The 26,501-nt window shown below is 36.7% G+C and overlaps 2 protein-coding genes and 1 non-coding gene across 3 annotated transcripts in view; 2 read left to right on the plus strand and 1 right to left on the minus strand.

Annotated features, from left to right (window-relative positions):
- The window catches only part of LOC121410371 (cullin-1-like), a 30,882-nt gene extending 18,858 nt beyond the window's left edge, over positions 1 to 12,024 (minus strand). The window contains exons 1-4 of the mRNA XM_041602409.1: positions 11,905 to 12,024; positions 6,672 to 7,090; positions 3,841 to 4,006; positions 355 to 522 (exon numbers count right to left, since the gene is read on the minus strand). Coding sequence (XP_041458343.1) covers positions 355 to 522; positions 3,841 to 4,006; positions 6,672 to 6,817 — 480 coding nt within the window. The 5' untranslated portion in view covers positions 6,818 to 7,090; positions 11,905 to 12,024. The remainder of the gene's footprint in view (positions 1 to 354; positions 523 to 3,840; positions 4,007 to 6,671; positions 7,091 to 11,904) is intronic.
- Positions 12,025 to 12,373: 349 nt separating this feature from the next.
- On the plus strand, positions 12,374 to 12,445 carry TRNAQ-UUG. The gene has a single exon. It is a non-coding gene; the product is annotated as a tRNA-Gln (tRNA).
- Positions 12,446 to 22,423: 9,978 nt separating this feature from the next.
- Positions 22,424 to 25,771, plus strand: LOC121412184 (proline-rich receptor-like protein kinase PERK9). Its single transcript, XM_041605088.1, has one exon. The coding sequence runs from the start codon at positions 22,753 to 22,755 to the stop codon at positions 23,833 to 23,835; it is 1,083 nt and encodes a 360-aa protein (XP_041461022.1). The 5' UTR covers positions 22,424 to 22,752; the 3' UTR covers positions 23,836 to 25,771.
- The last annotated feature ends 730 nt before the right edge of the window (positions 25,772 to 26,501 follow it).

Consider the following 26,501-nt stretch of genomic DNA (forward strand, 5'->3'; position numbering starts at 1 on the left):
GTAATGTGGGATGAATGAATTTGAATAATTGAACAATATTTCAAGAAATGTGGTGAAACCTGGTGAAATGACCCACATATATGTATCATTGTATGCATGTATTTGGGTTAAGAGTCATTGATTGTAAAATGTACATGTATATGCTCACTTTCTCTAACAAATGTTTTCTTGAAGTGATACAAGTTTTCTACTCCAAGAAAGAATGTAAAACATGCTTTTGGCCCTCATGGAATATGTATTCTATAAGCAGATAATTATTAATACTTATTCTAAAATAAAGCAGAAATCATTTGAAAAATAAATGCGAAATACAGTTGAGGTTTCATATAATAAATATGAATGTACAGTACTTACTGAGTAGATTTCATAGATGCCTTTGCGCCCTTCATCACACTCTCTCCTTACCCAATGTCTGTTGAGGTAGGAACACATGCCATCCAATACCTTGCTGGAGAATTGGTAATCTTCCCATTGCTTTGTGTAGTATGTCAATACACTCTCATCCATAAGGTCAGAGCCATCCTAAATATATGAAATATACATGAACATTTGACAGTTCTGAAAGGAGCTCCTTTTGGCCTGAATTCACAAAGGTGGTTTTGAATACCATCAGTTGAACCCTTGTTTTATGCAGATTTCCTTAATACATGTACGGTAAATATTGCTTAATACAGTAACAATCTTTTTTTTTTAATTCAATGCTTATGCACACTTTTTCACATTGCACTAAATTGATGCTTGTTGCCATGCTATTTTATTCAGGAGTCCAACAGTGGACTCATTCATTAATAGCAGGAAATTGCATAGACTCCAACAGATAAGGAGTAAGATCCTGAATCAAACATGCAATTAACTTTAAGCTTCAAAAGAAGTAGAAATATACATGTACGTGCAGATTTTATGTTAGTAAAACTGATTATGACCTACATCAAACTGATTTTAGAATTTATAAAAAAAAATTATAAATAAAAACTAAAAAACATTGGCAAATTACATTCCAGTTTTTAAGTAATGATTTCATGAGAAAGTCTTCAAAATCAAGGTTAAAAGAAAATAAAACCCAAGAAGAGAGTCAATCTTATTGGAAATAGTGAGGAACAATTTAAAACAAGTTTCAACAAAATCGGTTATAAAATAAACAAGTTATGGATGTTTTGAAAAGTCTTGTTGTACTTTCTATGGGGATCTCAAATTGGCAAACATATTTCAAAATGGCTGATTTTGTAGACAACTCTCCATTTGATTTGTACACAAATTTTCAGATTTCCCCATTTTACATATTTCACATTATCTCCCCTGACCTTCACATATATGTGATGTGAATTATATATTCCCATGACATAAAGTTGTGCTCAGAAGGAGGCAAGATGCAATTTGAAAGATGAGGAAAATCTGAAAATTTGTGTACAAAACAAATAGAGAGTTGTCCACAAAATCAGCCATTTTGAAGCACGTTTGCCAATTTGAGGATCCCATACAAAGTACAAGAGCTTTCAAGCTTCCACAACTCGCTTATTCTATAACCAATTTTGATAAAACAAGCTTTAGATTACTCCTCTCATTTTATAATTTCTGATGAGATATTTTCTCCTTGTATTTTGGTTTCCTTTAATTATCACCATATCATCACAGATCTTACAATTTAACGAAACTCAGTGATGCCATGATATCTAAGCTGAAAATGATTACAGTGAAATTACCAACACAGACAAGCGACATGCATGTGTGACCATACATGTATGTTGTCACTGGAAAAAGGCCCAAACATAGCTGGATAAAAACAACAATTTTTAATGGAATAATTTTACATTTTCATTAATCTGTACTACAAAACATGGAGTCATTTTATTTTGGATTCTGTTCAATCTTATTTTGATAGTCTTACCACAACTGGCATAAGGTACACGATGATGAATTTGTAAAGTTTTTTAGTCAAAGCAGGGTTCCCACAGAAATTTGAAAACAGAATTCCATGACTTTTCCATAACTAAATTGCTGCTTTACATGACTTGCTTTCTGGCATGGTTTCCAAAATCAGGCACATTATGATGGCCTCCATAACCTCCCCTCACAGCCATCCATTCCATCAACTATGACATGTACATCTACATGTATTCTGTTTCTGACCAGGGTACAGTACCATTTTCGTTTCACCAACATCAAGATTCAAAATTGTCTTGAACACAAACTCATGTCATTTCTTGAACTGACAGATTTCCATGAACTATTTCCAAATTTTCAGAGCATAGCATGCAGATCTTGTCACAAAAGTGAACTATACAATAGATAATGTCAAATCATCCAGGCATATTCGTGAAATTAGGATCATGAATTCACCTTTACTACAAAACTTCCACATAAAAGTCATGGAATTCTGTTTTCAAATTTCTGGGGGAACCCTGAATTATATGAAGATGAAACACTTTACCTATGTCACACATGAGCCAATTATTACAAAAGTTTAAGTTTTACATTTAAGTTTTACAAAAAGGTGACATGAAAAAAAAGGCTAACAAAGATATCTTCATCCTAAAATTCTCAACATAGTGCTGCATTTCACTCTACATTACAAAAAATGAGGCCATTTGTGATACAACTTGAGGACACCAGCTAAATAAACAAGTGTATTTCTCTATATGCTCCCAAAATAATGAGGATATCTTAAAAATTGGACATTTGATGCCTATTTTGGTATTTCATTAGACTTCATTTTCAAGTAACTTTTCCAGAGAGGACACATTATTTGATGCTAAAATAGCAATTGAAACATCTTGTGTAACTAAGAGATTCAGAACCTTTTGAATGTATTGTGTTCTGATAGCCATGCTGGTAGTGCTTGATCAGTTGTGACTTGATATGTCAACTAATTGCCATGGATGTTGAGTAAAATTGTACAAAACTTAAAATTTAATTTCTCTAAGAACAACTAAGAATGCAAAACTGGTTACAAAATGGGACATAATTAAAAATACATTGACTGGTTGGCATCTTATATCATTGCAAATAAGAATAGAATTTTCTGTAGTCTGGTTGTCCAAATTTAATGTCAGGAGCCATCAATTTATTCATGACCATGAGTATTTTGAGTGAGGAATGTGGATTGTGGCTTTGTTAATTATACATTTATTCACAAAACCCTTTTTCATTAAATGTTATTTCAAGTTCAACCTTGCTAGACCTAACACTAAGTCATCTTGGATTTTTGAACATACATGTACAGACAACTGACTGGTCTTGTAACTAACCCTAGTAGTGTATCACTTGACCCTTTAAACCATGGTTTAGACACCAAACTCATATTCCCCAGACAGATATTGAACAAACTATGTCCTTTTATTTAAAAAAAAAGTAACAGACATTTTGTACTCCATTTTTGGAAACCATCTTGGAATTTTGAACATACTAGACCAATAAGTGTCATTGTAACTTGTCCTTATATATAATTTGACCCTTGAGACCATAGTTTAGACACCAAAATCAAATATCACCGATGGATATAATTAAGTATGAGAGAACTTTGCGAAACACGACAAAACGGAAAGCTGCCATAGCCATGAGGTACATGCATTCCATGACTTTTCACAAATTTTCCAAATTCCCTGACTTTTCCCTGACTTTCCAGGACCACAAATTTTTCCAGGATTTTCCATGATCGTGGGAACCCTGTCAAAGATTCACATGAGAATGAAAAAGGAATAAAGCGAATATATCTTCAGTAAAAAAAAAATCACACTAAAACTGATGAATCACTAGATCCTGATTGTAAATTACAAAATTACAAATCAATGCAAAAACATTCATTAAAAGGAGAATACTATTTGAGATGTTGTCTTTACTTACTTGTCTTAGGCTCACAAGATAATCTCTAAGAAAATCCCGAAGTCTTTTGTAGAGTTCTAGGCCCACAAATTGTGCGCCACCTTGCACTGTTCCCTTTTTGCTCTTAGCTGAACTTGTCCTAGCCTGCTGAAGCTGATTAACATTTGTACAGTAGTTATATACATAGCTGAATGCGTAGAGACAATTAAGGACAATATGATGTGAATGTATCGAACTATTGAATCTGTACAATTTCAAGGAATTGATGGAAAAAAATCACTCCAATCTGATCAGTAGAGAGCAGTGCACAATCATTCCATGGGTTGCATCACTTGCATGATAATAGTACAAGTACATATACATGTAGGTCATTGCTTACTGGTAACATCACAGTACATTCAAGCTAATTGAACGTAGTTGCAAATTTTTAATGAGAAAATCTTCAATATCAAGCTTAATTGATAACATATCATTGTAAAATTAAATCTGTGAAATTAACATAAACCTAACTTGGTTAAATCCTTAAATCTAAACTGGAAAACAGTTAAATTGATGAGGAACACAGATGTGATGTGGATCAGTGCAACATATAGAGCTGGGCAATATTTTGATATTAAAATAATGTTCAATTGAAAAAAATATTGAATATTCGTTAATGGTTTTGTGAATATATGTTGACATATCGCTGTAACGAGATATGCACAAAATATTGTTGATTATGAAAAGCTGCTCTGTATTGCCTTAAACCAACTCAGATGTTTGTCAGCTGGTACACAAATGCCCGCTTTTCATGGACAAGCACAGATGTCTGGACAAAGTTACCCCGACCTGCTCCACTGTACCTTCAACCAAAATACTCCTGGTCAGAGTAACTCTGTCCAGATGGGCACTACCCCAACCTTTCCACCGACTGGGCTTCCTTGGACCCTTCCTCCGACCAAAACAGCTAGAGGTCTGGGTCATGAAAAGATTAAAATCTTTAGAATTTCAATCCATGCATAATAGAATTTAACTTCAACTAGGAACTCACTTCTGTCAATTTATTGCTATTTATAATACAACAGTGTTGTATTATTAATAGCAATAAATTGTGGGCAGTATTGTAAAAATTTATTTTACAGGCTTTAAAGAAAATTACAATGTTTCAACTTACCCCATGTTCCAACTAACCCCGGTCTCCCCTACTGTTGATTAAATACCATGGTCAGGGATCGAACCCCGAACATTATAAAGAATTTTCAGACTCGGATATTTTGCTGGCAATAATCAACTAACATTGGAATAAAAAATCGACCAGCACTAGTACCATCATTTGTAAAAGTTTAAGACCATCTAAAAATTTGTGTAACACATTTATACAATGTACTGTAAAAGTCTCATTAAGAATTGGCCTATATCATTTGTTGGTGTTGATTCTGTGTTTGATTATAAAATGATTGAAGGAAAATCAGAGAGTAGAAAGGAATTTTCCAATAGCTTGACTAATCCTTTTATTTCCAAGAAGTATTTTATTTCAAGATTTATTTTTAATACAAGAATTTAAAGTCAAGGTTGGAAAATTTCTTTAAACAAATTTTCATTTAACCATTCATATCAAACACAGAATGAACACCAACAAATATAAGCCATTCTTTAAAAATAAAACCACTACGGTATATCACAATACACACAAATTTTCAGGTGGTCTCATGGAGTTGTGGTCTTAAGGCCACCGCACACCTTACGACTGTTCGCGATCCGATATTTGAACAAATCGCATTTTTCCCATTTTCCTAAGATGTGAATGGACTATCATTTTATTTGAGGTTAAAATTAATTGAAAGAATAGTATTATAACCATTTAGAAAGACTGCAAGCCTTATTTTGGAGTAAAGGCCAAATTAGTTTCAAATTGTAACAAATATTACGACTGCTATGACATCATTACGACTAGATATTAAATTTGCTTTCATTCTAAGAAGGATGATAACATAGTCATAGATTTGATCATAGCCTTAGGTATTCGTACAATGATTTAGAACATTACACTGTAAGATATTTTACGTCTCAATACTAGCATCAAATTCTACTACATTTTATTCTGAAATCAGGTCGCAGACCAGTCGTAAGGTGTGCGGTCGCCTTTAAACTTTTGCAAGTGGTATTAAAGTAGCATTGTTGCTTGCAAAAGACAAGACATCTAGCAAGACATCTAGCTGGATGTCTTACTTATTTTGCATCATCAATTACATGGACACAAAACTGAATCATAAATATTTTCTTATTTTGCATCTTATTTTGATGACAGCTCCAATGATATTTGTTAATATTTCTTTATTTATAAAACTCAAGTTACTGTTGGGTTGGAATTTCAATTTATATCTCCTACATGTAAGCATGGATGATATCACATTATTAAATCATTGTACCACAAATGGTCATTCATATAATACTCTGAAATATTCGCCTGCAAAATTATCTCCAATGCATTCTATGTGTAAATATAATTTTGCATCAACATTTGTACTTTTGAAAAGCATGATAGAGTACCATTTTTCACCATATATCTTGCAAGGAGGGAAATAGGTACACATACAATGAGATTGGGAGAACATGTATAGTAATTGCAATACTTTGAAACGATTTATCGCCCATTCGGACATTCATGTAGCAAAACATGACCCGATCTCAATCATGCTCATCTTAAAACATAATCACAATCTCAGAGAATTACATACTTTCACAATTCACAACATTATTTTGGGAATGAGTCTACATGACATCTCTGAGAGGTGAGTAACTTGTCTAGTAGATGGATGCACAATAGTCTACAACAGAATCAACATTTTTGTGCTGGGGAAAGCAAAGGATACGAGTACAGCTCCATGTAGCGTTTCTTGGGCATTGCTTGGCTGGAGTAGACCTGTTGAATACCTGCTCTCAAATCATCCCATATCTGATCTAAGCTAGTTAGTTTCAACCCATGAGGGTTTGGACCTCTATTTGGTCTGTTTGACATTTCTGTGGAAAGTTTTCAGAGGTTCTTGGAAAAGTTGCCTTCAGTATAGCAATGTATCAATCCTCAGTATAAAATATCGCTCTTGCGGAGAGTGCAGTTATAAAGTTGCATTTTAAAGTTAATGACTGATTACAAGATATGAAGTAATATCACAAGGAAACTAAATGGTGAATAACTACCATTTATAAGGAACCTGTTGCAAATGCATTAATCTAGTCTGCTGGTTGTAGCCTTGGAGCTAGAACTTCAGTCTCATATGCTGATGACATTGTTCTGAAAATAAACAAAACCAACAAAATTATTTGCATTTTTATTGTCAAATTTTCAAATATGAAACGTTCTATTTGATTAATTCTAGAGTGAGTCAATAGTGAAAACACACTATGGCTCAATGATATCAAAATGGGCGAATGCCGTATATGTAGGTCCAGGCAAAAACAAGGATCATCCTAGAAAATAAGAATGTCCTCATAAAACCAAAACAAATCATGCCCTGGTGAACTGAGATAGAGTCTAAGGCGCTAATGCAGTTTTGCACAGGTCGACTTCAAGCAAATTTCCCCAACACTGACTTCCTGCCAAAAAATACATGAAGGGCGGATCGGCCCCCGAAAGGATCAAGACAGCCCTCAAAATTCTGAACAAGTGGAGCACCTCTGGCAGTCTCACTTGCATTCAATATAGCAGCAGTGCTGATTTTGAAAACTACTAGTATAAAATAATTATTCACAAAAAACACCATTTACATAACGATACAATACTATGTTCATTGACAATAAATGACATTTGACCTTGATCATGCAACCTGAAACTTGTCAGTGATTACCCCTATATTCGTTGACCTTAAATGACCTTTGATCTTGATCATGTGACCTGAAACTCGCACAGGATGTTCAATGATACATGATTACTCTTAAGTCCAAGTTTCATGAATCAGATCCTTAAACTTTCAGAGTTATGATGGTAATTCAACAAATACCCCCATCTCTGCCAAAATTCTTTGATCCTAAATGACCTTTGGCCTTGGTCATGTGACTTGAAACTAAGGCAAAATGTTCAGTAATACTTGATTAACCTTATGTCCAAGTTTCATGAACTAGGTCCATTTATTTTTGAAGTTATGCCATTGGGTCATTCCATCTGGATTCACCCAGTGGTTGCACCCGACCGTCTCAGAATTTGTTGTAATTTGGTACACATAAAATTCACCATGGCCCAAGCACAAAACAAAAAAAAATTAGTCCAATCGGTCCATCGGTTCTCACGCTACAGCCCGCCCTTTTCTCCTTGTTTTGACAAAAATGGGCGTGACCTTCAATGGCAATTGCGTCGTAACGTGTTGACAAATTTTCACGAAACTGGTACCATTTAATAGGAAATTCAGAGAGGAATCCAAAACATGCATCAAATAATGTATTGGAGCAATCTATAAGGTAAATCTTTGGCCTTTACAAGGCAAACCTTTGGCCTTTACTTCGACCTTGAGTTTGACCCCCGGTACTCGACCAAAAAAGTGGTAGCCATGTGCCGTGGGAGACACAACAATTGGAATGCCTCTGGCCGTCTCACCTGCATCACGCAATTCAACATAGCAGCAGTGCTGACTTTGAAAACTACTATAACTCGCACAAGATGTTCAGTGATACTTGGTTACTCTTATTTCCATGTTTTATGAACTAGACCAATACATTTCCAGAGATAGGAATAGGATGGTAATTCAACAAATACCACCAATGTGGCCGAAATTCATGGACCTCACATGACCTTTGACCTTGATCATGTGACCTGAAACTTGCACAGGATATTCAGTGATACTTGATTACTATTATGTCCAAGTTTCATGAATCAGATCCAAAAACTTTTAAAGTTTTGATTGTAATTCAACAGATACCCCCAAATCAGCCAAAGTTCATTGACCCTAAATGACCTTTGACCTTGGTCATGTGACGTGAAACTCATGCAGGATGTTTGGTGATACTTGATTAATCTTATGTCCCAGTTTAATGAACTAGGTCCATACATTTTCTAAGTTATGACATTTCAAAAACTTAACCTCAGGTTAAGATTTTGATGTTGATTCCCCCAACATGGTCTAAGTTCATTGACCCTAAATGACCTTTGACCTTGGTCATGTGACATGAAACTCTAATAGGATGTTAAGTAATACTTGATTAACCTTATGGCCAAGTTTCATCACCTAGGTCCATATACTTTCTAAGTAATGATGTCATTTCAAAAACTTAACCTTGGGTTAAGATTTGATGTTGACGCCGCCGCCGTCGGAAAAGCGGCGCCTATAGTCTCACTCTGCTATGCAGGTGAGACAAAAACCGGGGGCCTTGGAGTGGACTTATTGTAAAAAGGAGGGTTCTCAGAATGGGTTTTAGAACAACAAATGTTCTTGAAAATGAGAGTCCTTGGAACAGGTCGCCTGCGTGTGCATCCCTATGCTATGGAATGGGCATACGTGTATGCGCTCGCACAGAGGCGATAGTCGGACAGCGCTCTGCGGCCGCTTTTCACCAAAATTGCAGCTCATTGTGGGGGATATGCGACCAGAAAGACGTTATGAAAAATATGCGAAGGCCGAAGCTTTGGAGCGGATTTCTCTCTTCTTTTCTCTCGATAAGAAAATGCTATGCTTCGGAGTGGCTTTCTTAGAATCATGCCATGCCCTGGAACAGAAATTTGAGTGTAAAAATGGGGGTCCCCTCCGCGGCTCATACCCACTATGCATTATACCAAGTGCCCCCCCCCCCCGGTCTGTAGTTTGAGACTGTCTTTTTTTAAATCACTCGGTCACTCTCATCTCAAAATCAATTGAGAGTAAGACCTAATGTACTGTCACTGACATTGATCAGAGATGCCAAGTTCAAAGACCAGCTATGCGTGAGATTTTCTGTGAATCTGAGTGAGATCACAGACATTGTGTACAATGTATATGGGGATAGGCTGTGATAGTTGCGTGAGACACCCATGGGTTCAAAGAATCTCGCGTGCGAAGGAATATCAGTCGTATGCACGCGACACACACGACACAGTTAAAGTTTGCTGGGCTTTTGCCCACATAAATTATTACTTAAAATTTTATATATCACATTCTGCTATGACATTTACCGAGTCATTTAGATCCTTCCGTGACTTCTCCTTGAAGTTTCTTTTAAAAAACATGTATATTTTCTTGATCTTTAGTAACCCAGGGAACTCCCGCCCGCCCAGGATCTTACGTGCAATTTGGCATACTCACCTGACAAGCGTGAAGTATGGTCAAAATAATTCTCAGAATAAATAGTTAAAACAGAAATCAAGCACTTACCACGATTATATGGATGATGGTCTAACGAGTGGCAGTTTTTCTGACATCTGGGCACAGACTGAAACCTCAAAAAACGAAAAGTTCTCTCCTTCTACCCCCGTCTCGATCGGCAATTTTTGTTTTGAACTGTAACAAAATGGCTGATCGAAACGGGGGTAGGAGGGAACTTTTAGAAAAAACGAAAAGTTCTCTCCTTCTAACCCCGTCTCGATCGGCCATTTTTGTGATGAATTGTAACAAAATGGCCGATCGAAACGGGGTAGGAGAGAACTTATAGTTTTTTGAGGTTCCAGTCTGTGCCAAGATGTCAGAAAAACTGCCACTCGTTAGACCATCATCCATATAATCAGGGCAAGTGCTTGATTTCTGTTTTAACTATTTATTCGGAGAATTATTTTGACCATACTTCACGCTTGTCAGGTGAGTATGCCAAATTGCACGTAAGATCCTGGGCTCCCGCCCGAGCGCGAGTTCCCTGGGTTAGATCTTTAGTGAAGATTTTACGGAGATGAAATCTGCTCAGCGCAGATATCAATTTTCGCCTAAAGACACGACAAGGGAAAGACTAGGCACCTACACTACTTCTACACGCAAATCGACGCAAGGCATCGACGAAGTCCGTGAAGTGTCCAATCTTTTCATTGTATAGACTTTGGGATACCGTATACGTATTATTGACGTTCGTTAAAGCTTGTACTGCTGGTTTCTTTCCAGGCACGTATATTATTTTCATTTTTTTTTATTAGTAATCTTTTTAAATTCATTGCAAATAAGTGTTATCATCACCAATAATAATCTTTAATTACGTTTCTGAAGGTATTTCATTCATTGATGCCCATAATTAGTAAATTAATTACAAGGATTGCGCATTCAAAGAATTTAGATACAGTTATAAAATTACAGAGGAGCTGAAATACTGAATCAAGATTGTGAAATTATTAGCGCCACCAACGGGCTTCCTTGTATTTCCGTGGAAGAGACAAGTGAAGTCACTTTCGAGGCCGAGGTAAGCGAAATTTGCTTTTTTTTTAATGATTATGATTTTAAAATAATTTCCTATTTGTTGCCCCATGGCTACTTACCGGCAAGAGCCCCGGTGCGTAGCGAGAACGAGTTTCGTAAAATATTACTTCAGCAATGAAGCGATGTTTGCCGACTACATCGAAATCCAGGGTCAAACACGGTCTATATCTATTGTATGAGGTTAATAGTAATAGTATGTGTGAGTGGCGTGAGAGAGAGATTTGAGGGGATGAACTTACTGCGGCAGCCCGAACACGTACTGTCTGAAGACGTGTCGGGGTCCCCGGGGCAAGGGATGAACAAGAGTCCAAAATGCTTGAGTCTCACGCATAATGCGTGAGACTTGGAAGGCCTAGCTCTGATTGACTGACCTCAGCTCACTCAGTTTCACCCTCAGCCATTGTCAGCAAGAACGCAATTGACAATCAACATGAAAAATCGACGGGATCACATGTACATGTAATGTTATCTAGATCTACACGACAGAACAATCGAACTGCTGCGCTCTCTCTCTGTACCGTACTCGGCTCTGAAGCCTTGAAGGGAGTGTAGGCTGTAGCTGACGTCTGAGCTGCTGAGCACAGCTACAGCCTTGTCGACTCTCTGTAATCTGTGAGTGACTCAAAAAGATCTGTCGCACTTATTCATTCAGCTCAATGGAGTTCTCCAATTCAAAACTTAATAAACCACAAATTCAATATCTTTTTTATTAGAATATTTAGCATAAAAGAGGTCTACGTTATATTACCTTAACTTTCGTTGATTGAATGATGGAACTGTGAAGAAAATGTTGTTTTTTAATAGTATCAATGTTGAAAAATCACCGGTATTCGGACGTCTGTTAATGTTTTTAATGCGTGCAGCACCGTGCACATAGCGGTCCGGTATATGGTCCGCACATAGCTCGCGAGTGAGCGCGCACAACAAATGATACATAGCGCAATTTCCTGGTAATGCACATGTAAAGGTCCATAGCTAAATCTAATTCGTATGCATGCTGCGAGCATAAATGTCTATATCTCTAAAATATGAATGTGAGGCTTTGTGAACACTGCATAAAAAGAATTTCCATTGCATTTCATTATTCGATTTCCCTAGAATTTGAATCAAATGACATTTATAGTGTCTATAAATGACAAAACTTTAAATCAAGTTTAGACGTACATAAAGATAGTCTTACATTTAATTTGTTTTTGTTCACCTCCACGATCAGCAAGGGTCCCATGGTGTAATGGTTAGCACTCTGGACTTTGAATCCAGCGATCCGAGTTCAAGTCTCGGTGGGACCTCTTTATTTTTTTTTATTCCTCTTACAAATGTTTGTTTATTCTATTTACTATAAGAAAAACATCTATATATTATATTTTCCAAAAAAAAAGAGGGGTAGTATTTGTAATTACTTCCAGCGCATAGCGATCTCAACTAGTGATAACCCTTACAACCCTTACAAGGTACAGTATTAAACAAAATAATGCGAGGGCAAATCGCCTTTTTTTTGGGGGGGGGGGGGTAAAATCACTAAAATGTTACTTTTATTGCAAGCTTGATTATAAAAAATCAAAAGCACGAGCTGAGATTTACTCCGGGGATTAACTATCGATAAAATGACTGGGTAGGTACACTGCTTAAATCTATTGGGGTAACTAGGCCTACGCCCCCCCCATCGGCTGGCAAAAAAAAAGAAAAAGAAACAAGGTAGAAAATGAGAAAGAGGGAGAAAGGAAGAGGAATGTAATGGGGAAGAGTATGGTACATTATCATTAGCGTATCGGGGGGGGGGGGGGGGCAGAGGGGGTAGACTGCTCCCCGGCCTGCTTGTCAATTTTTTTTTCTAGTACGAAATCCTTTATTTGTGGTTGAAGACCTTTTTTTGGCTTGTCAATTTTTTTGGCGGACGAATTATATATCATATTAAATAAATATTTTTTTCATAACTTTTTAAAACATAATTTGATAGAGGGCCTATGCGTTCATTATTTAGTGTTCGCATTGTCTGTTTAAAGGACAAGTCCACCCCAACAAAAACTTTGATTTTTAATTAAAAGAGGAAAATCAAACAAGCATAACACTGAAAATTTCATCAAAATAGTAATAAAGTTATGACATTTTAAATTTTCGCCTAATATCACAAAACAGTTATCTGCACATCCCGGTCAGTATGCAAATGAGGGAACTGATGACATCACTTGCTCACTATTTCTTTTGTATTTTATTATATGAAATATTCTAATTTTCTCCCTATTGTCCTGTGAAACAAAGTTTTATTTCTCCCTGAACATGTTGAATTACCATTGCTTAACATGTTATGGTTTAGTCAAATTGTCGAATCTGCAAAAAGTGAAATAATGTTTAATTCGAACCCCCAAAAAAGAAGAAAGAAATAGTGAGTGAAGGACATTATCGATGCGCTCGTTCGCATGTGACTAAATTATTGTGCAAATAACTATTATTTGAAAAATAAGCGAAACTTTAAAATGTCATAACTTTCTTATTTTACATCTGATTTTGATGAAATTTTCAGCATTGTGCTTGACTGATTTTTCTCTATTGATTGTCATGAGGTGCACATGACCTTTAATGAGATCCTTTTGGACTAAAACATCCAGTTTTCAAGTTAATAATGCCTCATCGCACTGCGAGTTATTATTGTTTTATGTAGTGCCCAGAAGCCTACCCCCCCAAAAAAAAAAAAAAAAATAAATAAATTTTTAGTCTAGAACCGCACCTGAACTAATTCATTTTTTCCTTTCAACTTACCTTTTGGTTATTCCAGTATACATTATTTCATTTCCCGCTATTCCTTGTTTTTCCCTCTTCTACTCATCATACTAATATGTATTAGTATTTCAGGGTGATTTTTTTTTCTTTCACATGCACATTCTTCTCTCCTTCCTTTTCCCGTTTTCCTTCTGTTTTCTTATCACTTTTTCCCTTTCCCTTTGCTTTCCCCCTTTCCTCCTTTTCTTTCTTTCTTTCTTTCTTTCTTTCTTTTCTTTTCTTTCTTTCTTTCTTTCTTTCTTTCTTCCTTCCTTCCTTCCTTCCTTCCTTCCTTTCTTTCTTTCTTTCTTTCTTTCTTTTTTTCTTTCTTTCTTTTTTTCTTTCTTTCTTTCTTTTTTTCTTTCTTTCTTTCTTTCTTTCTTTCTTCCTTCCTTCCTTTCTTTCTTTCTTTCTTTCTTTATTTCGGAGAACCCTTCTGAGATAAAAAAAATCATGTTCGGGATTTTTATGAATCTCTCGACACTCGAAAGCCAACTGACAAGAGCGCCACCAATAGTTTACTTGTAAATATCAAGACGCTTGATCCGTCCTTATCAAAGGACCTTGAGAATCAAATATCTGTAGTAGAACTTGATAATGTTGTCAAGCATGCTAGGCAAAAATAAGTCTCCTGGTATCGATGGACTTACCTCTGAATTTTATCATGTCTTTTTACCCATCCTGAAAGATGATTTTCTCGAAGTTCTTACCTCCTCTCTTGAATCTGGATTTTTACCACACTCTTTCTTGTAGGAGGGGGGTCATTATTTTATTCCCAAAAAAGGAGACCTCGCTGATATTTCAAATTGGCCTCCCGTCTCCCTCCTCAACACAGACTACAACATTTTTGCTAGGCTGCTTGCCAGTAGGCTAAAATCATGCATTGATCATGTTATTGGAAGAGACCAAAGTTATTGTATCCCCGGTCGTTCTATTTATGACAACATTAATCTCATTAGAAATATTTTGTTCTATGCAAACACTAATAATATTTCTTTGGCTGTATTGAACTTGGACCAGAAAAAGGCATTTGATAATGTAGATCACGTTTATTTGTTCAATGTTATGAAACGCATGGGCTTTGGAAGTCATTTTATATCTTATAAACGAATTTTGTATAAAGGGGGTGAAAGCCTTATTAAAGTGTGTGGATCCCTGACAGCTCCCTTCCCCTTTGAGAAAGGAATACGACAGGGATGCCCTCTATCAGGGTTGCTATATACTCTCGCCATTGAGCCTCTCTTGAACTCACTGAGAGAGAACGTGTCAAAACATGCATTAAATATCCCTGCTGTGTAGTATCTGCATATGCAGATGATGTATCGATATTTGTCACAGTCGATGCTGGTTTCAAATTAGTTGAACAAACTTACAATGTGTTTAGTGTAGCCTCGGTTTGCTGCATGTTTAAATACAAAGAAATCTCAAGGCCTTTGGGTCGGCCGTTGGAAACTTGGGGGCGGAATGATAAACCCCTTAACTTTTCTTGGAATAGTGAAGGTCTCCCTTTTTAGGAGTTCATTTAGGGAACACGTTTAATTATTGTAAACAAAACTGGGTTAATTGTAAAGAAAGACTTAATAAGACTTTCATCTCGTGGTCTCGTTTATCGAACTCACTCTCATTTAAAGGCAGGGCATTGATTGCAAACCAGCTCGCTGATTAAAAAATATTTCATGTTCTTATTGCAGTTCTTTCTCCTCCTTAAAATATATTAAACGAACTTCAGAATTTAATTGTGAACTTTATCTGGTTAAATAAGCGGCACTGGTTAAAGAAAGAAGTGTTGTATGAAAAACCTGACGAAGGAGGGCTGGGGCTGGCTTGTCTCCAAGCTCGTGTTCTAACTTATAGAATTTCGATTATTCAACGATTTCTTTCCTTAAATTCTCATCCAGTAAACCACTTTATGGCTCATTTTCTGAGACAGTATTGTAAATTAGGCTTTGATTACCAATTGTTCTTTACAAGAATTGATCCTAAATTTTACACAAGTCTTCCAGTTTACTGTAGTGAAGTTTTGCGAGCTTGGTTGACATCTGGAGCTTGAATTGTGACACAATCCCTCTCTTTCAGCCATGCAATTAACATGCCCTTAAGTACGTAGTTTTCATATTATTGATGCAATTGATGTCGATAATTTTTTTCCGACACGCCTGATGGCATGCGGAGTGAAACAACTTCGCCATTTGATAAACCACTCAACTGGTCTTTGGATTGAGAGTAGCTGTCTCCAAAAGAACTTTCCAGGATGACTTCGACAACCATCATCGCGTCTCATCGAACGTGAAACATTACTCATTCGAACTGCACTCTCAAGTTTTCCCTACATAATATTATTTTAACGACTCAGGCTGTCAACACAAATACTCTGATCTATTGTCTGCTCCAGTTACTCCGATCAACATCCAGGCGCGGATCCAGGAGGGGGCCGAGCTGGCCCCGGCCCCCCTATTTTTTGACAACCTGCAGAAAAAAGTGTACTCTTTAACTTGAAAGTATAAAAAACAGAAAGAATAGTAAGAAAGAGTATTTCGTACCCATGATGTGTAATTTACAGCCTCTTAACGGCCGGTCCGACCCCGAAAGGAAACAAAAAAAAGGTGAGGGGAAGAATTGGAAAATATACTTTATATCAAAATTTTCGCTCGCGCTTCGCGCTCATGTTGCCTGTGTAATGAATCCCATTCAAGAGGATTAAATTGCACTTATATATCCAGTTCTGAAATCAATTTTCACACAATATTTTAGCTCGCACATCCGAAGCTTTCATTATTTTGTTTGATTTACACAAATTGTTTATATGTATCAAAATTTTGTTTGATTTGTGAGTTACCTATCCTCTTTGGAAATTCTTACCAAATTTTGTCAAAATGCTTCTTTATCATGTCAGTATATCAAAAAATTAAGCTCGTGCTTCGCGCTCGCATTTAATAGTTTGAGACACACAGCTTGTTCTTTATTTGAATAAAAACGCACTTAGACTGTCCAGTTTTCAAATCGGAATATCATAATATACTCTCATTATTTAATTGGTGATACTTTTATCCTCTTCATTAATCACTAAAAAACAGTCCTAATTGAGTCCCTTTTTACGTTGTTATAGTAAAATTTCGGCTCGCGCTACGCGCTCGCATTGTTGAGCTGGATACTTAGCTTTTTTCATGGTTATAAAATCTCCTTAGAATCTTCAGGTCTAAGGACAAAAAATATCAAAGAATTTGAGCTCGCGCTTCGCGCTCGCATTATATGTTAAGACCACATGAGATACCTTATCTTGTTTATAACAATAAAACAACATACACTTAAAACTTTAGTCTTTAATTTTTTTTTTCAATATTCAATTTCAATTCTTTTATTTCATTTCCATTCAAAACATAATACAAAGTAATATAAAACAATACAAATCAAATACAATTTTACAGAAGGGCATTCTTACTTCGTAAAAAAAACCAATAACAGTATAATATAGAGTATAATATAGAGCATAAATGGATATTGAAATGGAAATTAGGACTACCCCTAGAAAAACCAACAAAATAAATCAGATTACAGCGGTCAATCGAGAAAAATGTTGATGAAAATATTTTCGGCCCCCCTCCCCTATTGGCGAAAGCTGGATCCGCCCCGGACATCACTCTGGCTTCTTCCGAAAATGGACTCACTGCTTCTTCTAAAGCTATCTACAGAATCTACAGGAAAGAACTATAGATCCCGGGATCTCATCAAGCTCACATTGGCATAATACTGGATTTCTCGATCCATCTACAAAAGTGAACTGGCTATCTATTTATCAATTACCAACACCTAAAAAAGAGGCTGATATTCAATACAGACTCCTTCACAATATATTACCGTCGCTCACCATACTTCATCATCTTAATACAGACATTTCGTCTTTTTGCGGATGGTGCGGAGAACAAGGAAACATTCAACATCTGTTCATTGAGGGTAAAGAAATCCAACCCTCTCTCAATCTTCTTCGTAGACTGTTGAACAATCTCCTCCCCTCTCTCAAACTTAAGTTTGACTTATATACTGATGAGCTCTCATTCCGCATGCCAGAGGGCGTGACAGAAAGGTTATCCGCCTTGCTAATTTTCTTATTATTAGTTTAAAAAGTACTATTTATTTTATGTACCGAACCTCAAATTTCACCGATCCACTTATTATTTGGTTACACGCGTACCGTCTCAAAAACAGAATACTATATGAATTTACTTATTACAAATTATGTTCCAATATCGATGCCTTTTTACGTAAATGGTGTATGAATAGATTACTTTTTAAAATTAACGAGGGCAGTATTGCATGGCTCATATAACGTTTGGTTTCACTCTGTGTTTGTAATCAACCTGATTTCACTTGAATGTTTATGTCGAACTATTCTTTTATTGTATACTTGACTTTTGTTATAATTTGTAAACAAAGTTTTCATTTAAAAAGTAAAAAAAGTCTTCCTTCCTTTCTTTCTTTCTTTCTTTCTTTCTTTCTTTCTTTCTCTCTCTCTTTCTTTCTTTCTTTCTTTCTTTCGTGAGGTAGTTGTGTGTTTTTTTTCGAGCTCCAGTTTTTCTGATTTTTCACTGATTTATATGACCATTTGGTCCTTGATTATTGTACCATTGAAATTGTGTTAGATTATAGATTAATATAGACTCGATCCTCCTTCGTCAGGTTCACCAATTTTAGTGTTTTTAAGCACATTTTCTGTTAGTTTTTGTAAGGTTTCTAGACTGGTTCGTACATGTATGGCACGCTCATAGGGAAACAATTAAATATATATTTCACTTGAAAAAAATATGTTTCTCTTCCACTAAACCATTTCACTTTTAAAAATGGTATTCCACTTTTGATATAAAAAAATATATATTTCACTTTTCAAAAAAAGTATATTTCACTTTTCAAAAAAATATATTTCACTTTTCAAAAAATATATTTCATTTTTCAAAAAAATATATTTCACTTATCAAAAAAAATATATTTCACTTTTCAAAAAAATATATTTCACTTTTCAAAAAGATATATTTCACTTTTCAAAAAAATATATTTCACTTTTCAAAAAAATATATTTCACTTTTCAAAAAAATATATTTCACTTTTCCAAAAAAATATGTTTCACTTTTCCAAAAAATTCATTTCACTTTTCAAATTTTTTTTTTTTTTTCGACGAAGAATCATTCCAATTGTTACATTTTAATTTTGAGAGAAATCAAATCCTTTCACTTTTTATATACAAATCTATATATCTGTCTCTTTATCTATCTATCTCTATCTATCTATCTATATCTATCTACATCTAACTATCTATTATTCAGGGGCCGCGGAACGGTTTTCAGAGTGGGGGGGGGACCATGCAAAAAATCACAATCATATGGTCATTTTTACGTTTTTGTACACGGTTTCGGAAAAAAGTGGGGGGAGGGCTGAAGCCCCCCTCCCCCAGTTTTCGCGCCCCCTGTTAATATATCTATCTATCTTCTATTAATCTATCCACCTATCATTTATCTCTCCAGCCATCTATCTATTTATCTATCTTTGTTATATGTATCTGTTTGAATATGTATGTCTGTTTGTCTATTTATCTTTCATACTTATATCCACTCATTTGTTTAAATAATTATGTATGTTTATCTCTGTATCTACGACAGACCATCTAATTCGTCCGCACGACGAATTAAAATCTAATTTCACTTGTTACATATTAAATCTGAGATAAAACAAATCCTTTCACTTTTGTTGGATAACACGTACGGCTGCAGTACTGAGACCGTAAGTAAATTTCGTTCTTCACGTAAATATCCATTCCTCTCGCTACGAAAAACATTTCACTCATGTTGCAAATTCATAATAATAATAATAATAATAGAACAGCTTTTGTATAGCGCATTACACCTTACAAAGGTCTCAATGCGCTTTAGAAGAAAAAGAAAGATGAGGGGTAAGCTGCTGGTAATGCTTTGGCAATATTCTTTTCAGTTAAATAAATATGTTTTCAATGCAGTTTTAAATTGCCCAATTGTGTCAACTTGCCTTAAATTTTGTGGGATGCTATTCCAGAGTTCCGGCGCAGCATGCGCAAACCCCCGTTCACCATAAAACTTTGTCTTAACAATCGGTACGTTATATAAATCCTTATGAAGTGATCTAAGATTTCGAACAGGTTCATATTTTACAAGTAACTCTGACAGATAAGTTGGAGCCATTTGTCGAAAACACTGAAAAGAGAGTAGTAAGATTCATTTCACTCAATTGCAAAAAAATACGTTCCTCTTTTTTCTCGGCCTGTAGGCGGCGCACACCATTGTTGGTGGGACGAGGACAATGCACCACGAGGTGGGCCCATAAACACAAATCGTGAAGTTTGAATTTGTCGCTGATAATACACAGCTGCCAGGGCAATCAGCTGTTGCATTCGGCCCTACGATCAATCACTAACCTTAGCACGGTCTGGCAATGCGTTTTGTAGGCATGAGGCATGAATACTTTATACATACACTATCTACGGAGCTGGATGGTCAAGGTAGAAGTGTTGAAATTTCCCTTTTCTCCCTTTCGTCTGTCTTTTACTTCATTGACATACGATGGTCATAATGATTGATGAAATGAAGCTTACAAAAAGCTACATTTCACTGGTCAACTCGCTTGTACCTGCACTGCAAAACCAAATTCTCTCCATTTTGTATGAGACATGAATGGGGGTCACCATTCTTAGAACAGACATAAAAAGTGAGTATACGGGACTGAAGTAGGGTAATGACATCATGGCCATTCTCGGCTAACACCACAGAGATGTATACTAATTACGCGTTATAAGTATCTCTATGGCCAACACCAACTTTTTCGGGCTGAGCGATGACGTCATCATCCAACTTCAGTCCCGAATACTCACTTTTTATGTCTGTTCTAAAGATGGTGACCCCCCCCCCCTTATCATGTCTCGGACAAAATGGAGAGAATTTGGTTTTGCAGTGTAGGTACAAGTGAGTTGACCAGTGAAATGTAGCTTTTTGTAAGCTTCATTTCATCAATCATTATGACCATCGTATGTCAATGAAGTAAAAGACAGACGGAAGGGAGAAAAGGGAAATTTCAACACTTCTACCTTGACCATCCAGCTCCGCAGATAGTGTATGTATAAAGTATTCATGCCTCATGCCTACAAAACGCATTGCCAGACCGTGCTAAGGTTAGTGATTGATCGTAGGGCCGAATGCAACAGCTGATTGCCCTGGCAGCTGTGTATAATCAGCGATAAATTCAAACTTTACGATTTGTGTTTATGGGCCCACCTCGCGGTGCATTGTCCTCGTCCCACCAACAATGGTGTGCGCCGCCTACAGGCCGAGAAAAAAGAGGAACGTATTTTTTTGCAATTGAGTGAAATGAATTTGCAACATGAGTGAAATGTTTTTCGTAGCGAGAGGAATGGATATTTACGTGAAGAACGAAATTTACTTACGGTCTAAGTACTGCAGCCGTACGTGTTATCCAACAAAAGTGAAAGGATTTGTTTTATCTCAGATTTAATATGTAACAAGTGAAATTAGATTTTAATACGTCGTGCGGACGAATTAGATGGTCTGTCGTAGATACAGAGATAAACATACATAATTATTTAAACAAATGAGTGGATATAAGTATGAAAGATAAATAGACAAACAGACATACATATTCAAACAGATACATATAACAAAGATAGATAAATAGATAGATGGCTGGAGAGATAAATGATAGGTGGATAGATTAATAGAAGATAGATAGATATATAAACAGGGGGCGCGAAAACTGGGGGAGGGGGGCTTCAGCCCTCCCCCCACTTTTTTCCGAAACCGTGTACAAAAACGTAAAAATGACCATATGATTGTGATTTTTTGCATGTTCCCCTCCCCACTGTGAAAACCGTTCCGCGGCCCCTGAATAATAGATAGTTAGATGTAGATAGATATAGATAGATAGAGATAGATAAAGAGACAGATATATAGATTTGTATATAAAAAGTGAAAGGATTTGATTTCTCTCAAAATTAAAATGTAACAATTGGAATGATTCTTCGTCGAAAAAAAAAAAAAAATTTTGAAAAGTGAAATGAATTTTTTGGAAAAGTGAAACATATTTTTTTGGAAAAGTGAAATATATTTTTTTGAAAAGTGAAATATATTTTTTTGAAAAATGAAATATATTTTTTGAAAAGTGAAATATATTTTTTTGAAAAGTGAAATATACTTTTTTTGAAAAGTGAAATATATATTTTTTTATATCAAAAGTGGAATACAATTTTTAAAAGTGAAATGGTTTAGTGGAAGAGAAACATTTTTTTTCAAGTGAAATATATATTTAATTGTTTCCCTATGAGCGTGCCATATACATGGCCAGTCAAGCAAACCAACGTAGTGTACAGGGCCAGCGTACCACAAGTGCAGCTGGCCCTTTGTTGAACAATGTAGGACATTTCAAAAATGTCACCCGTCACAATGGTGTAAGCTTTCAAGCTATTGAAGGGTTGAAAATGTAACGATACAATCTTATATCAATGCCTTTACTACAACTATACCCGCTAATGACGTAATATCTGCCTCTCGCATCTCTAATGGCCGCATAGCTGTGTATCTAAAATCCAAATTAAGCTGTTATCAATGCTGTCCAACAAGGCCTTGAGTATGAGGGGGCCTTTTTTGAACTAACCCCCCTTGTACGGCCCACTACTCGAGTCATTTTATCTAATGTATATCCAGAACTACCGAATTCTGTCTTGATTGAAAATCTAGCACCTTTTTGCAAAATTGTGTCCGACTGCAAACCAATACCTTTAGGATTTAAAGACAAGCGCCTAAACCATATTATGAGTTTTCGAAGGCACGTTCAAGTGTTAGTGAAACCTAACACAACACTTCCAGATAACATTAATTTTGTGTTTTCTGGTATGAACTGTCGTGTATTTATTTCAACTGAATCAGTTAGATGTTTTAACTGTGGTGAATTTGGTCATATTTCTCGCAATTGTAAGAAACCCCAAACAAGCACAAATACTAAGCAGTCAATGACAAATGCTGCCCCAGTTTCAAATGACACGAGAGTGCGCCAGCGGGGATCCTCCCCACCTCCCACTACGGTTTCAGACCCCATCCCACCATCACCTCCCCCCTTAGCGGCAAGTACTACAATGCCCCCACCTGTACCCACATCCTCTGATTTCCCTAGTTTACCACCTCGTGATCGTGCGCCCCCTCTCACCTCAGCCACCCCCTCGCGCATTAGGAAGCCTCAATCTTCTCCACTGCACACACCTCTGACATCACCTGCTCAGCCGTCCAGCAATTCCACTACCACACCCATAGTCGTGTCCTCCAAGTCCTCTCCCCCCAAATCTATTTCTGCGTGCCCTTCGCCTGTGTGGAAAACTCCCCCATCACCTGTCCGATCTTTCTCCGAAGTTGTTTCAAAACGCAAGCAACTAACCCCCGAATCAAACGAAAACAATACTACTCTTACTACACTCAAAGCCACCTCTCCTCTTCGGAAAGTGACCAGAAAAGCTCCCTCCTCCCAAACTGAAACCGTAGACTCTCCAGCATTAACACAAGTCCTTGACTCCCAAACCCCAAATATCCCCCCTACCCCATCCTCCTCAGTTGGAGATTGTTCTACCGACACTGACTCCATGACATGGGAAGATGCCCAGACGGATGAAGACATCCCGAAGGAAGATGCACTCCCATTGACTCAAGGCCCCCTCTCCCAAGGCCAAATTGTGAAATTTCTGTCAAACGTGAAAGGGCGGAAAAAGCCTGCCCAGATTGCACGGAAATATACATCAAATATTCCAGGGCTAGTTAAACAATTAAAGCCCCTGAAAAACAGCCCCCTTGTTAAACGTAACATGCAGCAGAGGATATACAAATTGATCAGCACTCTGGAGAGCTAATTCCTTTTTACATTCTCTCCATTCATTACGTACGCTCAAGTTGTTATAGCCTTAATGGCACTGTCAATGCTGACCCTCAACCCCGGAGGATGCTCCTCCCAAACTCAAAACGCCTCCTTCCGAGTTTATGTTGAGCAAATTGCATGCAACCCTCTCGTTGTATTTTTACAGGAAACTTACCACCTTAAAGATAGCAACCCTTGCTGGAGCAACTGGTCCCATAAACCTTTTTGCTCACCCGGTATTACTCGAGGGTCAGGAGTGACAACTTTGGTCAATAATTCTCAAGTTGATATTTTATCTACTTTTATTGTTTTTGATGGTTATATATTGTATAATAAGCTCTGCCATAATAACTGTATTTATCATGTATACAACACACTTATTCCTCAATCTGATGAAAGGGCAATTAAAGCTATTAATGCCCTTAATTGTCATATCTCCACCTGTTGCGAAGATAATATTGTGATTGTGGGTGATTTTAATTGCACTGAAAATCCTGCGATTGATCGTTTGTGCACGCTCACAGAGCGCAGACCTAAACTTGTTACGGCCTTACAAAATGTTCTGAATAAATCTTCTCTTTGCGATGCATGGCGTTTTCTAAATCCAAATGAAAAGGAATTCACCTGGCAACGGCACAATCCTGCCAGTGCACAGGGCTTTTCAAAATCTAGATTAGATCGATTTTATGTACCATCGTGTCTAGTTTCTTGTATTCATATGTGTGAAATTATACCTTGTTCCTTATCTGACAACTCTGCAGTTTCTCTAACTTTGAAATTCCCAATACGAGCTAAAGGAAAAAGTGCATATTGGATTTTCAATAACACTCTTTTAGAAGACGAAAGTTACATTGACATTATTCGTCTTTTTTGGTCAGATTGGCAGAAAGAAAAAAATGACTTCCCGAATCTTGCATCTTGGTGGGATTTCGGCAAGGTTCATATTAAATCAATTACTCAAATATATAGTAAAAAATTAGTACAAAGGAAAAGACAAGCTCTCATAGAAATTAACAAAGAGATTGATAAACTTCAGAGCGCAAAAGAATCTAGCCCACAAGATAAAAATACTCTTGACGAGCATAGAAATGCATTAAACTCGCTACTGAAAAATGAAGCACGTGGAGCTCTTGTGAGGTCTCGCTTTAAATACACAAATGAAAGAGACTCATGCTCCAAGTTTTTCTTCAACTTAGAAAAAACGAATTCCTTATCAAAAAGTATATCCCGGATTCGGCTCTCTTCGGGACGTATTTCGGAGAACCCTTCTGAGATAAAAAAATCATGTTCGGGAATTTTATGAATCTCTTTACACTCGAACGCCAACTGACAAGAGCGCCACCAATAGTTTACTTGTAAATATCAAGACGCTTGATCCGTCCTTATCAAAGGACCTTGAGAATCCAATATCTGTAGAAGAACTTGATAATGTTGTCAAGCAGCTAGGCAAAAATAAGTCTCCTGGTATCGATGGACTTACCTCTGAATTTTATCATGTCTTTTGGCCCATGCTCAAAGATGATTTTCTCGAAGTTCTTACCTCCTCTCTTGAGTCTGGATTTTTACCACACTCTTTTAGGAGGGCGGTCATTACTTTACTCCCCAAAAAAGGAGACCTCGCTGATATTTCAAATTGGCGTCCCGTCTCCCTCCTCAACACAGACTATAAAATTTTTGCTAGGCTGCTTGCCCGTAGGCTAAAATCATGCATTGATCATGTTATTGGAAGAGACCAAAGTTATTGTATCCCCGGTCGCTCTATTTATGACAACATTAATCTCATTAGAGATATTTTGTTCTATGCAAACACTAATAATATTTCTTTGGCTGTATTGAACTTGGACCAGAAAAAGGCATTTGATAATGTAGATCATGATTATTTATTCAATGTTATGAAACGCATGGGCTTTGGAAGTCATTTTATATCTTATATACGAATAGACACGCATGCGCAGCGGAATGGAGTAGGAGCGCCATTTTTTAGTTCTAGTCATGAAATTTTCATAATATGACTTTTATCGCCAGGAACCATTATTTGAGGTAAAGATCGGTTTATTATATCAATATAACATTCGGTGTATCATCTGACGTATTTTGGAGGATTTTCTCCTCATGAAGAAAGGATACGATCTGAGAAGTAAATCCAGACCCGGTCAACATCAACGCAATACCAATACCAGTGCGCGTGCTAGTGCATCGAACCAACGCCCACTTCAGGTAGACCAAACGGCGCCACGTAAGCACATGAATGCCGACAAGGTGCCAGCTATGGAGGCATCGATCGCGGATCTTCAAAAATCATTCTCCGAGTTCTCTAGTCGGGTATGTGCTAAACTTGATATCATTCATACAGACCTGTCTTCAATAAAGAAAAAAGTATCGGATTTAGAAGCGGCTGCTGAGGATAATTCGGTACGAATGCTGAATCTGGAGAAAGAAAAACTGCCTCAGTTGGAAAAAAAGTTACAAGATGAGATCGACTCTCTAAAGGAAAAGCTACTACTCTCCGAAATATATCAAAGGAAATCAAATCTCTTGTTTTATGGGTTGGAAAGAAAAGAAAATGAAAATGTTATGAATGTTCTTCGTGATGCATTTATTTCGCTTGGTTTGAGTGATGAGGAAGCACAGTCCGTATCCTTGATCAATGCTCACCGTCTC

The sequence above is a fragment of the Lytechinus variegatus genome, chromosome 3, assembly GCF_018143015.1.
Source record: "Lytechinus variegatus isolate NC3 chromosome 3, Lvar_3.0, whole genome shotgun sequence".
NCBI lineage: Eukaryota > Metazoa > Echinodermata > Echinoidea > Temnopleuroida > Toxopneustidae > Lytechinus > Lytechinus variegatus.

What these genes read in the sequence shown, in the direction of transcription:
- LOC121412184 (XM_041605088.1), top strand. Translation starts at nt 22,753, where the DNA reads ATGAGTTTTCGAAGGCACGTTCAAGTGTTAGTGAAACCTAACACAACA.